Genomic DNA, 22,749 nt, shown 5'->3' with positions numbered 1-22,749 from the left:
ATGACTGCGTTAAAGTCTCCCCCCACTATCACACGTTCTGAGGAGGGTAGTAGCAGAGTGTTATTGAGTGCACAATGGGTGCGGTCTATGAGTGTGGGGCAATGATCTGAGGTGACCCTCCCATTTTCCCACCAATTACTGTGAATCTGCTGTGATCATCGAAGTGCGTTTTCGAAACGTGCATGGTAAAGTGTTTGTGAAGAGGGACGGCGGACCCTCTGGGTGCATAGAATACTCTAGTCTAGTGTATCTGCCGTGGGAGAGGAAGGGGCATTTATTTCCCAGCAGGTGTGTTTCCTCTGGTAACAGTACCGGTAGTTGGTCTTGTCTGAGGTACTGGAAAACTGCCCCCTCTTCATCTTGCTGTTTAAGCCATTGATGTTCCAGGAAAGTATTTTAAAAGTGCCTTGTAGTGGCGTCATGTGGATCTGAATTGTGATGTGGTTTTAGGGTGATGCTCAAGTGCCCGCAGCCATAGTGTGAGCATCAAGACAAGTGAACTAAACTACAAAAACCAGCTAACACCCTCCCTGCACTTCCCAAAGTGAAGTATCATACATATGTGGTTCAACAATTCTTTCCGTTTCCTTATAATGCACAACTTTTTATGTATAAAGCACAGTGGTACTACCCCTCGTCTACTACTTAGCCCACATGTCTTAACATCAGACAAACATATGAATATAAAGGAGTTTTTGTGTTTTGTAATCAACTACTATCGATTTCATAAGTATTTATACCCTTTTGAACAAAATTCATTTACTCAAATTGTATATATACACACAGAGGACATTATTTCCCTACATTACTGGCAATACATTTTGCATGTCATTCATAAACTCGGCCTAGCTTGCAATCTCCACTTCAAGATGGCCACCGTCCCAATACATTGTCAGGTCAGTGTTCTGTAAGACTTCTTGACATTTTAGGTAGAACAATGTGTTCTTTGAATTCTATGGAATGGCACCATTGCTCACCAACTTTCTTAGAAAAACCCTGAACTCTATAATAATTAATACTTGCCAATCTCACTATGGGGTTGCATCTCCCCACCTATCATGGCTTCCTGAATCACTGCTTATGTTGAACAATGATTACCTTTCCGGGAGGCATTCTCAGTTGCAAACACACCGAGCACTACATACTACACTAAACTCCACCTCTCACACTTTCCTCGATTGTCAACGCAAATGCATACTCATGGGCGATAAGAGACGGCAGACCACAGAGGGGCCTGCATGACCACAGAGGAGACTTTCCTGTTTCCTATTACCTACAAGATAAGATGAGATAGCAGGCTGTCCCTGCATTCCCTTCTGGAATCCCATTACCATTTTATTTATGCCAAACTCCTCATGGTTAACCGAATTCCAACCCCATTCCATACAAAGGGAATCAACACTGCTAAGGTCTGCTCTCATTAATGACAAGACCCGGACACCTTTCTACAACACAACACAACACAGGTATGAGATGAGTCAGGCAGTTCACTCAACACTAAAGAAATGACTGCTCCTTGTCTATATTTCGCCTATGTCTGTCGCCGCACTCTTTCTCATGAGGCTATAACAAGTGTTCTGCCACCTGGACGCTGTACTATACAAACACGTGTCTAGACCTTAAGATTAGGTTTTACGTTTTTGTAGACCTAATTTTGAAATTGTATTTTCTAAAAATTCTATATGATGGATCATACATGCATTATTTCGAAGCTTGAGAGAGCCCCAGATGTACTACGCCCAAGAAGGAGAAACACGTGTTGGCTACTGTGCCAGAAGGTATAGAAAAAAACTCATGCACAACAGTCCATCTATTCGAGGGTTGTCCATGAGCCACTACTCAAAGGATTAAAACCAACCTAGAGTGAAGTTCTACTGTCATGCCAAGTCTGGTGAAAATCTGTTCAGTGGTTCGGCTGCAGGTGTGAGCCAAAGTTCTCATAAGGCCTACAATAGGAAAACGCTTCTTTTTTGTTACCCCCCCTTGAACTTTTTTACCCAGGAACGATCTTTACAAAAGTCGGATTGCAGAAGCTTCGCTAATGAAGTCAGTGGATTGCCAAATTCTATTCGAAGCTGTCCAAGGAGTCAAAGGGTATGGGCAAATCAAAAAAATGACTTTTCAATGGAAAGTGCATATCAACCATAACTACACAGCGGTGACTGTCACTGTGTAATATATAGTACATTGGCAGATGTACAGTGTGCTATGCTGTTTATTACCACTGCTGGGTGAGGTATTGACTCACAGGAGGCAAAGCCTTGAGTGGGTCATGATGCCCCTCTCGTCCTTCAAAACTGGCAATAAACATCATATTATTCTCTGCACAACTGCATATATGTGCCTTCTTCCATGACATGCTGTCATGTGTATTTGTTTCACATAAACTTATTTAACCAAACCTAGGATGCAAAGGGTAACTCAACATCACGTTGGTAGCTGTGGTCCGTGCAGGTAACCGCGGTGAGGCAGTGGGGCCGCGTTGAGGGGGATTTCGAAGGACGATGCAGAGCGAAAATTAATTATTTATTTAATTTCCCCTCTGGATCGTCCCTTGAATTCCCCCCCAACGCGGCTCCACCGCCCCACCGCGGTTACCTGCACGGACCGCGGCTGCACAGTGGTGAGGCATTGTGAATATTAGGAGGGGTGTTTTCCTGTGCAGAGCAAATGGTGGCTGCGATCTGTCAGGTGGCAAACCGTGTTGTTCTCATGTCAATTTTCTTATGTGGTAATAAACTCAAATTTTATCCGTGCCATGTAGTAACATATATGTGGCCAAAAAGCTGTTATATTACGTATTTTAGGATCAAACTTAGATTGCAATTAACTTTCAATGCCACAAAGGTCTTAAATGGATTACCCCTGAATACATATTTCATTTGAATATTAAGACCTTGACTCCATGATGTCCCACTTTTGCCTACTCTCCTCCAACTGATCATCTAATAGGAACTTTGCAGAGGGGGGTGGAGGGTGCCTTGAATCAATGTAAAAAGGGAATAGAAACATTTGAAAAGCCCTTTGGCACCCAGCACCGACAAGAATGAGCAGCAGCTGAGAAGAACTGTTTGCAGTCTGCATTTATCCATTAGACAGGGGGATTTAAACAGCAAACACTCTGGCTTATGGTGTCCTGGCCAGGAGAAGCGACCACCGGCAAAGTCTAGGGGAAGAACTTTGAAAACGGTTTGGAAGCAGGTCTTACTTGATACAGTCATGCCACGGATTATTTCAAGCCTCTCTTAAATCACATCAGCTTCATGTCTGACATACTACTTGATTAGTATAGACTCACACCTTACATACTATCTTTATATAGCAAAAAATAGAGCATTTTTAAATATGTCTGAGACTAACTACAGGGATAAAATGTAAGAAGACCTAAAAGTAAAGAAGACACGGATACATTAAAAGAGAAGAGTTGACAATGAAAAGATTAATACGTGTTGTGATTAAGTAAAAGAAAAGCATGTGCGGATCAACGACAAACTTAATTAAGCAACTAAACACATACACCCTAAAATGTGGAATTTGAGTCATGAGAAAGTCAGACTTTCACCATCACGCCTCACTTCACAGCAAGATCCTAAAAATGCACTTGTTCAAGAAATATCTTGCCTGAACATCCCTATTGTCTTCTCTGGTCAGGCCCCATGCTCTAAAGGCAGGCTAACAAATGAAGCTGTGCATTGTAATGGGATATGTAGTCGGTTTTGGAAATGGACCAGCACACCAGCTGTGATGCCACGGACGAATTTGATCATATAGTCATTCAAACAAACTGGACATGTGTGTGCTTGCACACATTTCAGTGCATGCCCGCAAACAGCATATCGTCTCCTCCAAACTTTGTGATTTATTGGGGCTAGCAGCACCTCATACCTTGCCACAGACCTTTGCCTGGTTCACATCTCCCTTCACCCTGGGTATCCTCACTAGGGAAGGACTTCTCTAGGGAAGGATGCAATGCAGACAGAAAACTGAAACATACCTTGCTTGACCCAAAACAAAGTCTATGCAGGTTATGAGTGGTGTGTAAAACACAAGCCTACTGGACACTTTGGGGTTGGAATGCCATACTCTGTATTTCTCTGCACTACAGTTTTTACACAAACTCAAAGAAATATACTACATGGCTCATGAATTTGGGGGTATGCAGTGGCTGCATCCATGGGCAGGCCCCGGCTTAACCAATGAAAGCTAAAGTAGCAAGATTACGCCCACTGTTGTAGTATTCGTGGAAGCCAAGCCAGCAAATGCACTTCTGTCTGGCAAGACCCTCTGCACCAAGACAACTTTCATGAATCGGATCTTGTGTGCAGAGAAAGATTACCACAACTGAGAGGATAAAAAAAGATTCCAAATTTGAACTATCATGAAAGCATTTTCTATGTAATGTTTGTATGTCCAGCTTATACATCCCCACGTCATACTTGGCTCGCACCAGTAGGCAGACTATTAGGAGTACATACCCACCAGGAAGCCCAGAAATAGCCACTTCCATCTCCAAATTCCTGGGTGCTATGTGGGGGCTTCGTAGCAAAGCTCTTTGCCACTATGTTACTTGATTCTATCTAAGTGTACTGTTACTTTGCACATTTTTTTAAATTGTCGTTTTGATAATTGCGTGATATAACGGTACCTTCTCTTATTACAAGCAATTGTGTACACTTTGACACTTTTTAGACAACTAATGAATTTAATCACAAATTAATTAATTTTTCTCATTTATATACAATATTTGTAATGATGTATGTACTTTTATCTCTTGACTCGTCCCATCGGTGAATTTCTTAAGTATGTTTTATTTATTATATGTATTTTAAATTGTCTGTACTTTTATGGCCCTGGTGGCCGAAATAAAGTGATTTGAACTGAAGTGATTTTATGGCAGGGAAATTTAAGAGCATGTAAGAGCAAGTAACTATTTTTACATGACACCATTCTACAAACCTAATTTTACCACCTAGGGCCTATCCTACTGAGGGACAATATAAAGTACTGCATGCACTTCGACCCATTATTAAACACATTTTAAATAGTTCCAAAAGACGTTGACCAACATTTTTGTATTTTGACAAAATATGTAACCCACATTGGTCAAATCCACAGAATAAATAATGCACAAAACATTACACAACACAACTGGATTTGTCAGGAAATTTCAGTTTATTTACTGTACCTTCTGCCCAGCAATGACTACCCGGTCGCCCAAGTTAAGACCAAGTGAGTGAAGCATGTCCTTGGCAGAAAGATGATCATAATCCTGTAGGAGGACCTTTGAAAAGTCACACGCCATGGGCCAGGCATCCAACAGCATCTGCTTGAGCTCCTTCGCAGAGGCCGCCGCGTCCGCCATCTCCAGAGGCATATCTACCGGATCGGGCACCACATCGGCTGCGATCTGTCCTTTGTCATCCTAGGCAAAAACATCAAGAGAGATATCAATTACAAAACCAGGTGATTCTCAAATGTTGGATTACAGGATATCTACAGTATTCCCATATGTTACAGCAGATTTAATGAAGTGAAATGTATTGAAAGCAGTGCACAGCCATAAAAATATATAATGCCTCCTTTTAGCTATCGCAGCACCATGACAAACACATGATCAAAACAATCAGCAGTACATCTGAAATCTGGAAATCCAAATAGCTAAAAGTCCAATTAGTGAGTCTTTCTTTAGTACCACCACCACTGGACAAGCTTGCCAGACAGGACCACATCACTAGGGCCTAGAGGGACTGAGGCAATACTTTGCTGCTGTACTTTCAAAGTTCCAGCAAATTACTCCGCTTTAGAACTGCCACAAGCGTTGTCCCGGATACCTAAAACTTTGCCGCGGTGTCCCATGGCCACCAGATGTTCCAAAACAACTCTAAAGACCAATGCAAAGTGAGAGTAACTACAGGAAGTAATGGCCAAGATGCATGCAAGTGGCACTTGGGTCCAAGTCAAGTCAAACAAAAGCTGGACCAAAGAGAAAACAAGCCTTGACAAAGCCAATTGTTAATCCCCTACCTTTCTTTTTACTTTCCCTCATATTTCTTCTTCCTCCATTCTACCTTTTTTTATTTCCTTACTTTATTTAAGAATGTTTAGCTTCTTAAAGCATTGTCTTCATGAATAAATATGTTTTTCATAAAATAGCTCCGCTCATAAACTGCATATCAGCCTAGTCTGCATATCACCAGGACACTAAGGGCCCGATGTAGGTAAAAGGGATTTTCTGATTTCAAAATACCAAGGCGGTCCGAATCGGTATTCTGAAATCGGAAAACGAGATGTAGGAAAAAAAAGGCGAATTAATACCGAATCGGTCGGCATCGGTAATGTGAATCGGTACGTTCCGATTCGGCACGGACCGAATCGGGAAGTAACGAATCGGCTAACACCGAATCGGAAAGTACCGATTCGGCTAACACCGAATCGGAAAGTTCCGATTCGGCTAACACCGAATCGGAAAGTTCCGATTCGGCTAACACCGAATCGGAAATAGCCGAATCGGTAAAATCCGATTCGGCAATTATAGAATCGTAGCTATGAAAACACACCCATGGCCAAAAAGCCCATAGGAATGCATTGTAGAAACCGAATCGGTAAAATCCGATTCGGATAATACCGATTCGGATTTTACCGATTCGGTAATATCCGAATCGGTAAAAGCCGATTCGGCAAAAGCCGATTCAGCCAATGAGGTGGCTCCCCCTCCCCCACCCAAACAGGGAGTGGCAACCCTGGCAGGTGCAGCTAATTAAGAAGTTTCTGGAGAGCCAGCCTGAGCTGAACACTCACAGTTAGCAGCAGTGGGAGTAGGAGGTTGTGAACTGTAGTGAAGAACATGGCAAACCAGAGCGAGAGCCAGAAGTCCTCCCAGAAGAGGAAGCCTAAGTTCAGCACCACCGAGCTTCAGGTGTTGGTCGAGGAGGTGGTGAGGGTGCACCGCCAGCTATTTGGAAAGCTGTCCCTCAATGTGCCAGACAGCACCAAGAGGAGGATCTGGAGCGAAATCGCCCAAAAGGTGAATGCTGTGGGTGTCACCCCCAGGTCCCTGGATGAGCTCAAGAAGAGATTCTACGACATCCGCAGCCTCACAAAGAGGAAGATGGCAGAGATCCAGAGGCAGGCTGGAGGCACTGGTGGAGGCAGGAACCCGGCGCCACCCCTCACAGACCTCGAGGAAATGGTCTCCACCACCATTGAGAGGGAGAGTGTTACTGGAATTTGGACCCTGGACAGCTCTGCCAGAGCTACAGCTACAGGTAAGAAGCATGCGCATCATGACACACCCTACCAGACACCTCCCCATTAGACACAATGCATAGGCAAACCCCAGCACAGTACTGTAACCAACATACAAGAGACAAGCATCATGGTACATGTAGTCAGCAGAAGTTAGCAAAATATGGCAGTGCAGAATCACAAGACAGGAAACAGTGTAACACAGTCTAAGGAGATGCAAGGACATGTGGAATGCTTTAATTGTACTGACTGTAATACATCGGCACTCAATTTACAAATGCTTCTTTGTACCTAGGGGCACCATCAGGCGGACAAACTATGTCAACAGAGGCAGCAGCACCATCTGACACTGCACTCGCAGGGCCGAGCACCAGCCAGGCTGCCGAGGAGGAGGAGGACGTAAACACCCTAGGGCTTGGTATGGAGGGAGACCTGGTGATAGACTTTGAAGCACTGCACTCCCCACAAATGCCCAGCACACCCCCCTTGCAGTTCTCCCCAGAGAACTCCCCGACAAGGGACCCCCTTCCACCTACACCAGCTCCTGCCACAACCATGGCTTTGGCACCAGTACAACCTGTCCTGGGAGCAGGGGCTCAGGGACCGGCCAGCACCACACCCCCACCAGTGGCACCCCAGCCCACTCAGCAGGCCGGCAGCAGCAGTACCCGGCGCCGTGCCATCACCACCACTGCTGCACCAGCACGGGAGGGCAGTGTCTTCCTGGGCTTCGAGGGAAAGATGGTCAAGATACAAAGGCAGCAGGCAAAATCCACGATGGCCTGCCAACGCCAGCTCCTGCAGCACAACCTGCAGATGGGAGAAATGGTAAAGGGATTTCAGGCCTTCGTGGAATCAAACAAGGAGGTGGCAGCAGGTTTAGGCAGGCTAACCACTGCCATAACCCAGTTGTGTGGCAGAATGGAGGAGCAGGAGGTGGTGCGCAGGCGGGATGCCCGGGTGCAGAACCGCTGCATGAGCCGCCTTGCTGCGGCAACGGCACAACTCTGCCAGCGCAGCGCAAACATGGAGTCCAGCCTCAGTCAAAATACGACAGAGCTCACAAGGGGAATGGCCCGCATCACGACTGCAATGGAGGCCATGATCATCTCGAACACTGCCACAAATCCTGCCCTGGACCTGGGGGATGCTGGGGACAGCAGCAGCCGCAGCAGCCCGGCCAGCGCTGCGTCTGAGCCACGCAGGAGCACCAGGCGCTCCGCAGATGCCGCTGGTCATTCAGAGGGGGCTGAGGGACACCCCAGTGGGGCTGCCAAGCGGGCAAAGAAATAGCGTTGCAAGGGCGGGTGAGGCAACCTGGACCTTGGACTTTTCTTTTCTTTTCCATTACACCATTTTTTTGTTGCACATCAGTGCAGTAACTGTGTTGCAACTGTATTAAAAATTGTTTTGTCACAACAACCATTTAGCTGTCTTTGCATCTGTACTCACTCAGAAATAGTTTTCAGTAATCTCCTCACGTCTGTATCTGCCATCACTTGGCGTACACACCCCAGCTGGCTGTGTCAGTGGCACAGCTTCGTCGTCGTCATGGTCCTCGTAGTCAGACAACTCCACCTCAGTGCCCTTCTTCACCGCAAGGTTGTGTAACATTGCACATACAGCTATGATCTTGCAGCAGGTGATGGGGGTATACTGCCTTGCACCTCCACTCTTGTGCAGGCATCTGAATCTACTTTTCCAGATGCCAAAGGTCCGTTCGACAACATTCCTTGTGCGTATGTGGGCCCGGTTATACCTCCTTTGGCTGGGTGTGGAGGGGTTGAGGTAGGGGGTGAGTATGAATGAGCGGAGGGCATATGCACTGTCGCCTGGAAGAGAAAGGGGTAACATTACACACATGCATACATGCATTCCACCTAGCTACTATGTGTTATGGGGGTCTGATGATGTGTCTCACCTAGGAGGTATCCTTCACCAAATTCGCCAGCCATCAGCCGTGCATAGATGCCGCTCTGTTGGAAAATATAGGAGTCATGGGTACTCCCTGGAAATTTTGCTACCAGGTCTGTGATGGTGCACTTTGCATTGCAGATCACCTGCACGTTGATGGTGTGTGTAGACTTCCGGTATATGTATTCTGTGTCCGCTGGTGGGCAAATCGGAATGTGCGTGCCATCTATGCAACCAATGATTTGGGGAAATTGTGCCATCTGGTAGAAGTCAGCTTTAGTTTGTAGCAGTTCTGCGTGGGTTGCAGGGAAAGAGATGTATTGGTCCATCCTGTGTATCATGGCGTCAAGGAATGTGTGGAAGAACCTTGACAGGCTGCTCTGGCTCACCCCTCCTGCCGCTGCAACTCCACTTTGATAGCTGCCAGACGCTAGCAGGTGTAGGCTGCATAGCACCTGGATGTGCGCAGGGATGGCGTGTGCCCTTGGGGTGTGGTGGTCCAAGAATGGTTTGAGATCCCTGATGAGCTCAAGTATGGTGTCAGAGTCCAGCCTGTATCTCTGTAGGATCTCTGGCTCTGTGAGCATGAACAGGGTTATCCTCTGTCTGTAGACCTGTTCATTTCTTAGCCATTCCCTCTGTTCTTCCTGCTGTAGCCGTAGCCGCCTCGCAATGACATAAAAAGCTGCCATCCTGCAAGTTGCAATGCATTTTGGGGCTGTTTATATGGGTTGGAGTTGGTTACCACCTGATTGTAATCCATGGTAAATACCGAGTGAATTCTACCGATTCTGAGCCGATTTCGGTGTTTCTGTGCCTCCCTACATCTCCCCATCTGTCGGAATCGGGGAATTTCCCGATCGGTGATTCATACGAATCGGTATGTTTTCCGATTCGGCTCATGTCCGATTCGGTCTATCTACCGATTTGGTACATGGACCGAATCGGCTTCATTCCGAATCGGTGTGTCTACCGAATCGGTACATGGGCCGAATCGGATAATTTCCGAATCGGTGTCACTACCGATTCGGTACATGGACCGAATCGGTTATTTTCCGATTCGGTGTCACTACCGAATCGGTACATGGACCGAATCGGTTATTTTCCGATTCGGTGTCACTACCGATTCGGTACATTGACCGAATCGGTGTTTGCATCCGATTCGGTGTGTTACCGATTCGTTACATATCCGATTTTCGGTATGTACGTATCGGATTCTTTCCCATTCGGTGCTCATTCCGATTCGGTTTTCACTCCGATTATTAATTTTTTTGGTTCCCTACATCTCGATGGCTGTTTACCGATCGGTAAGGGCCAAAAATCGGTATTTTCGGCCGTTACCGATCGGTAACGGCCTACCTACATCGGGCCCTAGGACACATGCCGGCATGATTCCCAGCACACTGCCAAAAATCACTGAACAGACTACAGTCTCAACCGTTTCTACATGTGGTTAGGAAGCAATTCTGAGGGTTACTTTGCCATTTCCCACAGATCATGGCTCTATCAAAAGTAGAATTACTTGATCTCAATGAAAAGCTGGCCAAATCAAATAACTGGTAAAAGCCACAGGGCCAAGCTTTAGCAGAGAGGAACTGGAGCACCAGTCTGCTGGAAGAGCCTTAAAGGTCCCTGGGCAGCCGGGTGCTGACCTCTAGTCTACTCCAGTCATTATGAGGAGAACCATCTGTAACAGAGTCACTGTGAGGGCCCAAAATCTGCAGAATGTCTTTGGATCTCAATGTCAAGAATCCTAACTCCTTCCGCACCACAGCAGAAAAAGCAGGACAATCTGAAGGCCCATAATGAAGATAGGGGCTGGGTATCTCAAGTAGCATCCTTTTTTCATAGGAACGAATTAAAAGAAAATACAAATAAACTCACAGGCATTTTATATCATGCAATAAGCTAGCATCATGGGCAAAGTAACAAAAGAACCATCTCCCTCAAATCTGATTAGGGAAGGAAGGTCTCTCTGACTCCGGTTCAAAGATACCATGGAGCCATGAACAGATTCAGTCTGAATCAAGCTCTTATGCATCATCTTCTCGAGGCTAGGGCTCACTCGAGGGCTCATTCTGATGTGTGGTTTTGCTAATCCGCAGCCGGACTCAGGCCAGACAACTGTGACAGGATGCATTTGGGTTCTGGGGTTGGCATCAGCGCTGAAGATAGAGTCATATTTATTTTTTGACCCATCACACCATCTCAAAAAGGAACTAGCCACATGCAATGTAGCCTTGGTGCTGCTCCAATAGGATGAGTCCAGCAAGAACTACCAGGCAGGCGTACAACACCCATTGGGCTAAAAGGGCTTCAGACACTCCCACCCCAGCCCCCAAATGACCCCCCAAATGACACTGCCCTTCAAGTCCTCCCCACTCCCCTCCTCCCAATGGTGCCGCTGTAGCATGGGTCGTTGCTGCCTCCAGTATACACACAGTTCTTCAGGTGGTGTGTGCTGGGCTGCAGACTGGGTCTCAATGATAGCTTTGTGCTAAGTGCTTCGCAGGACACTCAGATAATTAAGTGCATAAAAACAGTGTGAGAACTGAGATCTTGATTGCAGAGGGGCGGGTCAGAGACACGGCTAATAATAATAATAACAATAGGGGCATTTGTAGAGCGCTGAGTAACGCACACCGGCGTGTCCCCACGCTAAGGTGAGAGAGGCGGAAGCTGAGAGTTAGCTGGAGGGCAAGCAATCTGACATATAGGTACGTTTTTAATTTAGCACAGAACCTAGTTTCTACTGGTTCTAAACGTAGCTCCATCGGAAGTTTATTTATGGTGGAGAAGTGTGGCTCACGGTGTAGAGCAGGCAGACCCGGAAGCTGAGGTCAGACCCGGGACCAGGGTTCAATTCCCGACGCGGCAGGGTCTTGAGCTCAAATGTCCACGGACTCGATAATTCCCGCTTCGGTGCCTAATCTAATCATGGGTTCTCACTCTGGGCATTAAACTTGCTTAATCTCCACAACGGCCCCCCTGCGGCGGGATGCCTGGCTTTCACCTTGGGGATGCCCTGTAGGGGTTATCTCACAGGGAAAAGCCAGGACGGGTTCCCAAGGCAAGCGCCGGGAAACCTCCGGGTAGCTGTGCGCTCAATAAATGCAATAATAATAATAATAATTCCAATGTTTTGCCGCTAAGTACCTGAACGATCTGCGTCCCATGCGAACTTTCTTCACCTTGGGGATTCTCAACAGTCCCCCACCCGCAGATCCTAATGCTCGAGCAGGTTCATAGGATTCAATCAAGCTCTGCAATGGTCGAGGTGCCCTGCCATTCAGAATCCGATGGCAGGTGCAGAGGGCCTTGTACTCTACTCTGCTCCTCACCGGGAGCCAGTGCAGCTTCTGCAAGGCCTCCCTCGAGGGCGCCCTTTTGGGCAGCCTGAGAATCAGACGTGCTGCAGCATTCTGCAGCACTTGAAGGCGACCAAAACTGTTCCCAGGTGCCCCCAGGTACAGCAGATTCGCATAATCCAACCTTGCGGTCACCAATGCATGTACCAAGGTTTTACGGGCCTCCATGGGCAACAGTTCCAGAACTTTCCTCAGCTTTTTCAAAACTCCAAAGCACAAGCCCCCCACACGGTTGATTTGGGGCCCAAAGGTGAGGCCCGCATCAAACCATACCCCCAGGTTTTTTGCCTCCTGACAGGGGGTGGGGGCCGGCCCTAAACAAGATGGCCACCAAGCCGACGACCAAGCAGACTGGTCTCTCCCCACCACAAGCACCTCTGTCTTGCTGCCGTTCAGTTTCAGACAGTTCATAGCCATCCAATCGGCTAGATCTTTCATGCACGACCGGAAGCCATCTGCAGCAAGACAGGGCGCATGCGACAGGGAGATGACCAGCTGCGTATCATCCGCATAAGATACCATTTGGAGGTCATGGCTCTCAACAATGGAGGCAACGGGCACTACATACAAATTAAAAAGGGTCGGGCTCAGAGACGAGCCCTGAGGCATGCCCTGGCCCAAAGGGACCCCTTTGGAGTAGCAGTCTCCTTGCCTCACTTGGAAGCTTCTGCCCGTTAGGAAGGCCTGGACCCACCTCAGTGCAGTGTTAGCGATACCACCTCTGCTCAGACACTGTAGCAAGGTGGATTGTGCTACAGTGTCGAACGCCACGCTGAGGTCCAACAGGATCAAGGCCATTGTTTGCCCCTCATCTACGCCCTGCCTCAGGTGTTCAGTTGCCATCAGTAGGGCAGACTCTGTCGAATGGCGAGGTCTAAAGCCAAACTGCGTCGTGTGGAGCAACCCTGCCTCCTCCACATATTCCATGATTTGAGTGTTTACCACCTTCTCAGCCACTTTGGACATAAAAGGCAGGAGAGAAATGGGTCTCAGATTTTCTAACACATCAAAACTGATGTTAGGTTTCTTCCGGAGGGGGAGCACCACTGCCTGTTTCCACCCCTGAGGTAGCATGCCCGACTTAAAAGAGTCATCCAGGACATGCCTTATATAAGGCTCCAGGACCTCCAGGCTGTCCCCCAAACATTTAGGGGATACCGGGTCCAGAGGGGAGCCAGATTTTACAGAAAGACATGTCCTGACTAACTCTTCAGTAGGGGGGGTGATGAACATTGTAAGAAGCCCCAAGTTCTCCGTGCCCCCAGATATTACATCAGACTCAACCCCTGTGGAGAGAGGATTGGGGAAGGTCGAATAGATCTTTGCAACCTTGGTGGAGAAATAGTCGGCAATGCGATCGCATGATTCTATCGAACAATTCTCCGGGTCTGCAGAATAATCTATAGTGGTCAAGGACTTGTAAATGCAGAAGAGCTCCTTAGCCGAGTTCTTTGCCCCTAGGATTTTACCTGCGTAAAAGGCCGCCTTCGATTTCTTAATCAGCCTGTGCTGTATCCGCCTTTTTTCTAAAAACAATTCCCTGGCCTGACTGTCATACGCTACCCTCCATGATCTTTCCGCTCGCTTACATTCTGCCTTGGTCCGCCGTAATTCTCCATTGAACCTTGGGGCTGTTCTCTTCGTGCGAACGCCTGCAGATGTTCTGCTGAGTGGTGCAGTGTGATCTAGCAACTCTTTGATGCGCCTATTCAGATTAAAATCAGCCGATTCTATATCCTCTCCTCCTGGCTGACCTTCGCCTGTCAGTGCTTCATTAAAATCCTCCAAGGAGAATTTTGCCCACTTCCTCCTCAGATAGTTCAGGGGTGCCTGAGTATGTTTTATGGCCTTTATGCTGTTTATGGAGAATACCACCAGGAAGTGGTCCGTCCAGGGGATCGGCTCAATCGTAGAGACCTCAACCCCTCCCCAATTTGCAAAGATCGGGTCTAAAAGATGGCCTTGGCGATGAGTGGGGCTTGAGCTCTTAAGTTCTAGCTGAAGGGCTTGAATGTCCCTGCAGAACTCCTCCACTCCTTTATCCCCTTGGCTATTCAGATGCAAATTTAAATCTCCCAGTAAATAGAATTTATCCTTACGTAACGCTGCCTCTGTCACGTTATCTAACAAACTCTCCCTGAACTTGGTACCAGGTCTATATATTAGAAAGCCTTTGATCGTCATTCCCCCATTAATTTTTATAATGAAGGCTCCCGCCTCGCTATCTGCGACTGGGGCCATCTCCAGTAGACAACCTAGATATTTTTTAAAAATAATCGCAATCCCCCCTCCTTTCCCCACTGGCCTGTCCTGCCTAACCATGGAGTAATTCTCCGGCATAGCCTCGATAATGTCCGAATCAGAGAACGGGTCTAGCCACGTTTCTGTAAGGAACAGAAGATCAAACTGTCTGTCAGTGAGCAGAACGAAAATGTTAAGCCTATGCTTCCGCAGTGATCTCACATTAAGAAGGCCACATACCAGCGCGGCTTGTTCCCCAGTACCCTGCAGTGCGGTGACGAAGCGGAACCGACAATGAGCACATTCCGCGTCCTCAACTGTCATACCATGCCTACACGGGTAGGTGGTCTCCGGACGCAGGCTAAGGAGCAGCTCCCTGTTCCAATAGATTTTACCATGTGGAGCAGGGGTTATCGCCCTAGCCCGCAGTCGGCCGCAGACGGGCTCGACTTTGGCGACACTTCGGCGCGCCTTCGTCGCGCCCGCTGAGCTCGTCCGCTGCGCTTCCGGGGGGACATCCGCCTTTTGTAGCCCTCAGCCCGTCTGCCTCGCAGCCACTAGACCGCTAACCGGTCCCTCGCCCAGTGGAAGTGGCTGTCTCTCACCTCCACGCCCTCCGCTCAACGGTGCTAGCCACCCTGTCGGAACGAGGCGTGGAGGAAGGAAAGACAAGACAGCCGCCCCGAATGCGTCCAGGTAAGTCAGGGGAGTGCGGGGGGTGGGAAGCCTCAGCCGCAAGGACTTGGCCCCACCAGAGTCTCAGTTGAAATACACTGCAAAAAGAAAATTATTTAAAATTACAATGCAGCACAGTCCGTTTTTTAAAAGAACACGTTACCAATTTAAAATGTCAGCGCGCTGGCGCCACACAAGCAGCTATTGGCCCTGCCACTGCCCACTCACCACCACGCGGGCGGAATCTCCAGTGCCTTTTGTAGCCCTCAGCCCGTCTGCCTTGCAGCCACTAGACCGCTAACCGGTCCCTCACGCAGCGGAAGTGACTGTCTCTCACCTCCACGCCCTCCGCTCAACGGTGCTAGCCACCCTGTCGGAACGAGGCTAAAAGGCAGCAAGATATTCAGTAGCTATGTGGTTGTCCTTTCACCTTCAGGTAAATGCATATAAAATACAATGTGCACACCTTAAATGAAAAACATGCAAGTTAAAGTAATTGGTAGGCAACATATTATGTTATATTACAATAGCTAAACTGGGTAATATGATTGCTGAAGATGCCTGTGTGTAACCAAACAGTCACAAAACTGACTCCAGGTAGGTGAACTGGGGGATAGTCTCATGGGTATGTATAGTGTCACAAGGTCCAGCCTGCAACTAAAAGCATGATGAATATGCAAGTCATTATTTTAAAATTGTATTAAACTAGAGGTGGACGAGCCACTAACGTTTCCATAGGAGCCAAGTGTTTATGTTTATGTTTGTGGGATTCATAAAGCGTGTGACCACCCTTAGGCAACTCAGCGCTGAAAGATAGAGGTAGAGACAATCATCACTTAATCCAACGGGAAAAGCCAGGTCTAATGTACACTCTCAACTAATGTGCCAAGAATTAAAGACAACACATTAACTTTTGATGTAAAGCATGAGAGAGAAAGATACTCATGTTGTGGTTGAATGGCGCAGTGTCAAACCAGAAAATCTGATCTTGACTTCCCCACTTGACCAAATTGTGTGATTCTAAGCTAATATTTTATTTGGCTGTGCCTCCTTTTTCTTCATTACTACATATGAGAGCACTTTGAAATATGTTCAGGATGCGTGCTGAATGAAAACCTCTTGTGTTTCATTTAATATACTCTAATGTGGCTTCATGTGTATTGAGAATCTAGGTCACATTTAGGGTGAACAAGACAACTGACTTGCTTTAAGTTCAACAATAAACACACATAGAAATTGCCCCCTTCTCACACTACGTACAATATGATTTTGAACAACGACCAAATAAACAAATTCATTCAATCTGGTCTGATACATTTATTTATACCTCTTATTCATATATTTTGATAGAAACTGATAAACTCCTGGAATTTTTTAAAGGCAAGAAAAAGGAGTACACATACCGAAAAAGGCACATACAATCTTATTCAATTAGTAAAATACATTTCAAATTCACATAAAACATCATGACAACACCTACAGAAAAAACATGAAAAAGTCAATCAAAATACATCCAAACAAACATGTACAAAAATCTATTTCACAAATTCGAAACACACTAGGTTATTTCATTAATTACAATCCTATGAAGACAAAATTTATAACCAGAGCAACAACGCTTTTGTCCCTTAATCAAGGTCACTAGATGAAATAATTGGCTCTTGTTGAATTTGCCGACTGTTGGAACTGGCCCTTTTTGCAGGGTCATCCCCAAACTTTTTGCTTCTTCCTCCCTTATTTTTCCTGACCCGTGGTTGTTGGCAATAGGACTCTGCGCACTTTACCACTGCTGATCAGTGCTAAAGTGCATATGCTCTCTATGTAAATTGTTATTCTGATTGGGTATACATGTTTGGCATATTTGTATCACCATGAAGTCCCTAGTAAAGTGCACTGGGTGTGCCAGGGCTGGTGATGACAAATGCTACTAGTGGGCCTGCAGCACTGATTGTGCCACCCACAGGAGTAGCTCTAAAAATGGTGTCTCGGGCCTGCCACTGCAGCGCCTACGGGCAGTTTAGAACTGCCATGTCCTCCTGGTCCGCGTCCCCGCTGACCAGGCCTAACCCTTCCCTTTTCGTGCACATTACTCACCCCTATGGAAGGCCCAAGGTACCCCCCTGGGCAGGGTGCCGTGTATGCGAAAGGTAGAGCATGTACTAGTGCAGGTGACATGCTCTGGTAGTGAATTACAGCCATTTTCGTTTTTCACTATTGTAAGGCTATCTTGCTCCATAGGTTAACATGGGGGATGCTGGCTACAGTGGTTAACAGCATTTCTTCCCATAGGAACAAGATAGGACATAAGTATCTAGTATCCCTGAACTCAGAATTTAATAACACATCTTTTAGGAAAGGTGGTTTTTAAATCCTGTGTTTGAGAACAGCACTTTTAGAAAGTTGCTGTTCTCTTGTCTGACCCTTCTGTGTGCCTGAGCCTGTTTGTGTATGTGTATTGACTGTCTGGTTTGTGAGTGACAGGGGCTGGGGAATTCCCCCAGAGGCTGGATGAGTCAGCACTCGGCTGAAAGGATGCATTGCTACCTGAGTGGTGGGAAGAGTTAGCACCTGGGCTGAATAGGGCTGTGCCTGCCTGCCACAATGCTGGCTCCACCTCCTGCTGGGCGGCTGAGGACCCTGCCCCTCACTCTGAAAGGAAAGATGCAGCCAGCAAAACAAAGTGCTCAGGATCCACCCAGAACTGGTTCAGACCGGGCTCAGGGCCCACATGCACAGAGAGAAAAAAGACTTTAGGGGTATAAGTACAGGACCCCTGACAACAGAAAATTAGATCATCCTGGAATCAAGAAGGAACCTCTGCCAAGGAGAAAGCTGAAACTGAAGAAGGAAGACTGTCCTGCTGTTGCTCTGCTGGACTGACCTGTTGCTTTGCTGCCAAGGAGAGGGGAAGGACTTTGCTGTGAGCTGTGTCCCCGGTCTTGAAGGAATCTCCAAGGGCCTGAGAAGAGCTGGCTCCCTGTTCTGAAGTCCCAGGAACAAAAGGACTTCACCCCCAGTTTCCCTGAACTCTGCTGAGAGAGTTCTGTCCTTCCTAGAGTGCTTGATCCAGTTGTGGGGCCTCTGGAAGTTGAACCCGAGCTGGGAAGCTTGAAACTAAGCTTGAGAGACTTTTGAAGCTGAAAAGTGTTGCATCGCTCGCTTGCGGAGCGCATCCCCGACAGTGTGAGAAGTTTCCCGCCGCTACGAAGGTCGAGATCGGCGCAGCGCTTGACGCCGCTGCCGGAGCCGTCGCATCCTTCGTTTGCGGGACGCACCAGACCGGTGCGGGAGAATCGAACATCGCTGCGAGTGTCGTCGCAGAGCCTGTCGTCGCTGGGTGAGATCACCGCACCGCTTGCTTGCGGACCGCATCACGTCGCTGCGAGCATCGTCGCAGAACCAACGCATCGAGGAGCTGCGAGAGAGAGGATCACCGCTGGACCGCGCATCGTCGCCCCGGAGATTGTCGCAGCCCCTACAAGATCATCGCATCGTGCCTTTGCGAGAACAGACTTCCTACGGAACCTACGCACCGGAATCCACGCAAGCTGCCTTCCTCCCCATACAGACCGGATTCGTCGCAACACGCCCGCTGCTGCAGCGGGGCTGTCGCATCGCCTCCCCAGGGTCTCAGGAGTAACGCATCGCTTGTTTCCACCGCACCAGCTTCCTGCTTGTGGAACTTTGTTGTATCTAAAAGGTACTGTGAGTAAACGTGACGCAACTGTGAACTTTTCACGCATCTGTGGATTATTTGATCGCAACTTGAAGAACTTTGATTACAACCTGAAGAACTCTTTTGAAACCATATCCTTGAACTGTGTATGTTGGATTTTTGACGTTTTGGTCTTGTGTAGTTTAGAATAAATATCTTTATTTTCCTAAACTGTTGTGGAATCAGTTTGTGGTGTTTTCACTGTGTTACTGTGAGTGTTGGTACAAATACTTAACGCATTGCCTCTGGTTAGCCTAGACTGCTCAGGCCAAGCTACCTAGAGGGCGAGCAGGGGTTATCTAAGAGGGTTATCTCCTTGCCCTGACTAGAAGCAAGGGTCCCTATTTGGACAGTGGTACCTACCTCTGCCAACTAGAGACCCCCAGTTCTAACACCGACACGTTTCAGGTTCGAGTCATTACTCCCCAAACCCTCATCAGGGCTCTGTTAATGATCTGTATTATCCTGAGTAGGTGACCATTAGTAACTTCTGTCGATAAGTTCACTCTCTTCTTCAAATAGTGGATGGCACACTTTATATTCTCTATCTACGCGAACTGGCGCTGTGGGGAGGGGCGGAGGAATATCTGTATCTGTTTGCTTTTGTCCTTGATTAAGGGACAAAAGCGTTGTTGCTCTTTGTTTGGATGTATTTTGATTGACTTTTTCATGCTTTTTCTGTAGGTGTTGTCATGATGTTTTATGTGAATTTGAAATGTATTTTACTAATTGAATAAGATTGTATGTGCCTTTTTCGGTATGTGTACTCCTTTTTCTTGCCTTTAAAAAATTCCAGGAGTTTATCAGTTTCTATCAAAATATATGAATAAGAGGTATAAATAAATGTACCAGACCAGATTTAATGAATTCTTTTATTTGGTCGTTGTTCAAAATCATATTGTACGTAGTGTGAGAAGGGGGCAATTTCTATGTGTGTTTATTATAAAACGGTCCAGCCCTCCCTCAGCCCCGCTAAGGACCTAACTCCTTTTGTGCGCAATTAAGTTCAACAATGGCATTTCCATTAGGTTGAGAGGACATAGTTGTTTAACAGGATCTTATAAACATTTAATAAATGCGTCTCAATGCAGAGATATAATCTGATGTACTATGGTGAAACTTTTCTGCAAGTTCAAAAATATATATATACTTTTTTTTTATTTTGAAGACACTTTATCATATTTTGCATGATGTTTGTTGCATGATTTATATACCAATCATTTCCTGGTTTTGGCTCGTGCATTGGATCTTAGAGCCAAGCCGGAACCTCTGTGCAACTCGATTCAGCTCTGGTTCAGCTCTCCTTGTTCATTTAATGGCTCACCAAACTCTATATTTCTCAATATAAGATAGGTAGCTGCTTCCAAAAACCATATACAGGCCATTGGGCTTGGTTTGCTTTGCCATGGCTACTTCTGCCTAATCAGCCCATTTGCAAGCTGCCCATAAAAGAAATAAGCCCGATAGAGAACTGTGCGGAGTGAAACTGCCTTGTAAAATTCCGTCCTGCACATTATAAGAGGTTCAGCGTTCCTGCACACTTTACTAGGTGCGGAAACAGCAAACTATGCTTTTACCGGCTTGCAAATCCTGCAGGTAAAATAAATGTTGGAAAAGGTTGCACTGCAGCCCGGACCCCTTTTAAGACCCCAGTCCAAATCTCAAACAAGGCATGTGGGACCTTAACATCCCCCGCCGCCCCATAACATTCTACACTGCTTCCTTTACTTTTCCTACCCTTTCCCTCCAACTTATCTTACAACACGCTTTTACCACAGCCCCAGCACACTTAAACCATGTGCTCAGAGCAGATGCTAAGTGTGTACGCTAAACCCCACAGGAAAGGGATTACCATGCTGAATACCACCTGGCAAACCTAGATCCGCACAGTAATTACCCCATTCTTTGAGGTTTAACTTGTAGTTGCACAACACTGGTAGGTTGTTACCGCACAGTGCTGGTAATTACTGGTGTGGTGTTAGCACTCCACCTGCAATTTACCACTTGTAATTGGACCATATGGGCTCCTTTAAGTGCCTGGGCATACAGTAACAGGGATGAAAGGCCTGGTTATCACTTCCCACGACATCTACAAGACCTTCATTTTATGTCTGCCACGTGACAGCTTGTGCTGTTAATGCTACCATCATTTCTGGAATGAACTATGCCAATGTTTGCTATGTTGGTCCACTGGAGTCAGCTATTTACAAGCTTCAAGGTATTCAGAATAAAGCATTGTGACTTGTTATTAATTTCAGGACATTCCATAGGTCCTTTGAGGGTCTATCAGTTGCACTGGTTACCGGTTTCCTGAAAGAGCTATCATGAGGCATTCTACTTTGCCCACAGAGCCTTTTATGCGTCTGGTGTTTCTCTTGTACCCCATTTAAGGTGGTTGCTTTTAGTGTCCAGGCCAGCATATTTCTATAATTAGCTTAGACATTTCGGAGAACATGGTCACTCTCCTCAAAGGAAATTTGGATACATTTGTAACAAATGTTTTACATTATGTTAAACACTACGCTGTTAGGACTTAAAAAGAACTTTAATACTTTAGTGAATTTGACACGGCATGTGCTACAGGCTTCTGAACAATAGTAAAAGCATGGCTGTTGTTATTATAACATATGCTATTAAGCAGTACTATTTCTGTTGGAGTGACACCTTTGCAAGAAATTGCCCATCAGTCACACAATCTATGTGTAACGGACCATGAAGGAATACTTGCATCTTTTGAATGCAGGAACACCATTCATTGCAAAGTTATTTCAATCAATCAATCAATCAATCAGTACATTTGTAGAGCGCACAACTCACCCGTGAGGGTCTCAAGGAGCGGGGGTGGGAGGGGGTGATGCTGCTACTGCTCGGATAGCCAGGTCTTGATTGAGGAGATTCCTGAAGTCCAGCAGGTCATGGGTCTGTCGTAGGCGGATGGGGAGGGTGTTCCAGTTTTTTGCAGTGAGGTGAGAGAATCGCTCGATGGATGCGGGGGACGGTGGCGTGGTCAGCGGAGCGAAGCTGACAGTTCGGGGTTTAGAAGGTGAGCCGTTCGTTGAGGTACGCTGGTCCGGTGTTGTGGAGAGCTTTGTAAGCATGGGTGAGGAGCGTGAAGGTGATCCTTTTGTTGACAGGGAGCCAGTGTAGGTCTTTCAGGTGGGCTGTGATGTGGCTGTGGCGGGGGATGTCGAGGATGAGGCGTGCTGAGGTGTTCTTTATGCATTGTAGTCGTTTCTGGAGTTTGGCTGTGTTCCTGAGTAGAGAGTGCTGCCATAGTCCAGTCTGCTGCTGACGAGGGACTGGGTGACTGTCCTTCTGGTGCCGGTGGGGATACATCTGTAGATCTTGCAGAGCATGGGGAGGGTTGAAGCAGGTGGGGGAGACGGCGTTCACTTGATGGGTCATTGACAAAGTGGAGTCCAGGATGACTCCCAGGTTGCGTGCGTGGTTAGTGGGGGTTGGTGCGGCTCCCAGTTCGGCCGGCCACCATGAGACGTCCCAGGCAGAGGGGGTGGATCCGATGAGGACCACCTCCATTTTGTCCGAATGCAGGTTCAGGCGGCTGATCGTCATCCATTCGGCGATGGCCTT

At 47.1% G+C, this 22,749-nt stretch overlaps 1 protein-coding gene across 5 annotated transcripts in view; it reads right to left on the bottom strand.

The window, feature by feature from the left end:
* Positions 1-22,749, bottom strand: part of CLIP4 (CAP-Gly domain containing linker protein family member 4) — a 303,168-nt gene that overhangs the window by 132,169 nt on the left and 148,250 nt on the right. For 4 of the 5 annotated variants that reach the window (XM_086926149.1, XM_086926148.1, XM_086926150.1 and 1 more), the window contains exon 7: positions 5,186-5,422. The exons of the other annotated variant lie outside the window; for it this stretch is intronic. In XM_086926149.1, coding sequence (XP_086782275.1) covers positions 5,186-5,422 — 237 coding nt within the window. The remainder of the gene's footprint in view (positions 1-5,185; positions 5,423-22,749) is intronic. 5 annotated transcript variants of the gene reach the window in all.

Source organism: Lissotriton vulgaris, chromosome 6, assembly GCF_964263255.1.
Source record: "Lissotriton vulgaris chromosome 6, aLisVul1.2, whole genome shotgun sequence".
NCBI lineage: Eukaryota > Metazoa > Chordata > Amphibia > Caudata > Salamandridae > Lissotriton > Lissotriton vulgaris.
The sequence above is the reverse complement of the archived record's forward strand: the minus strand, read 5'-3'. Positions and strand labels throughout refer to the sequence as shown.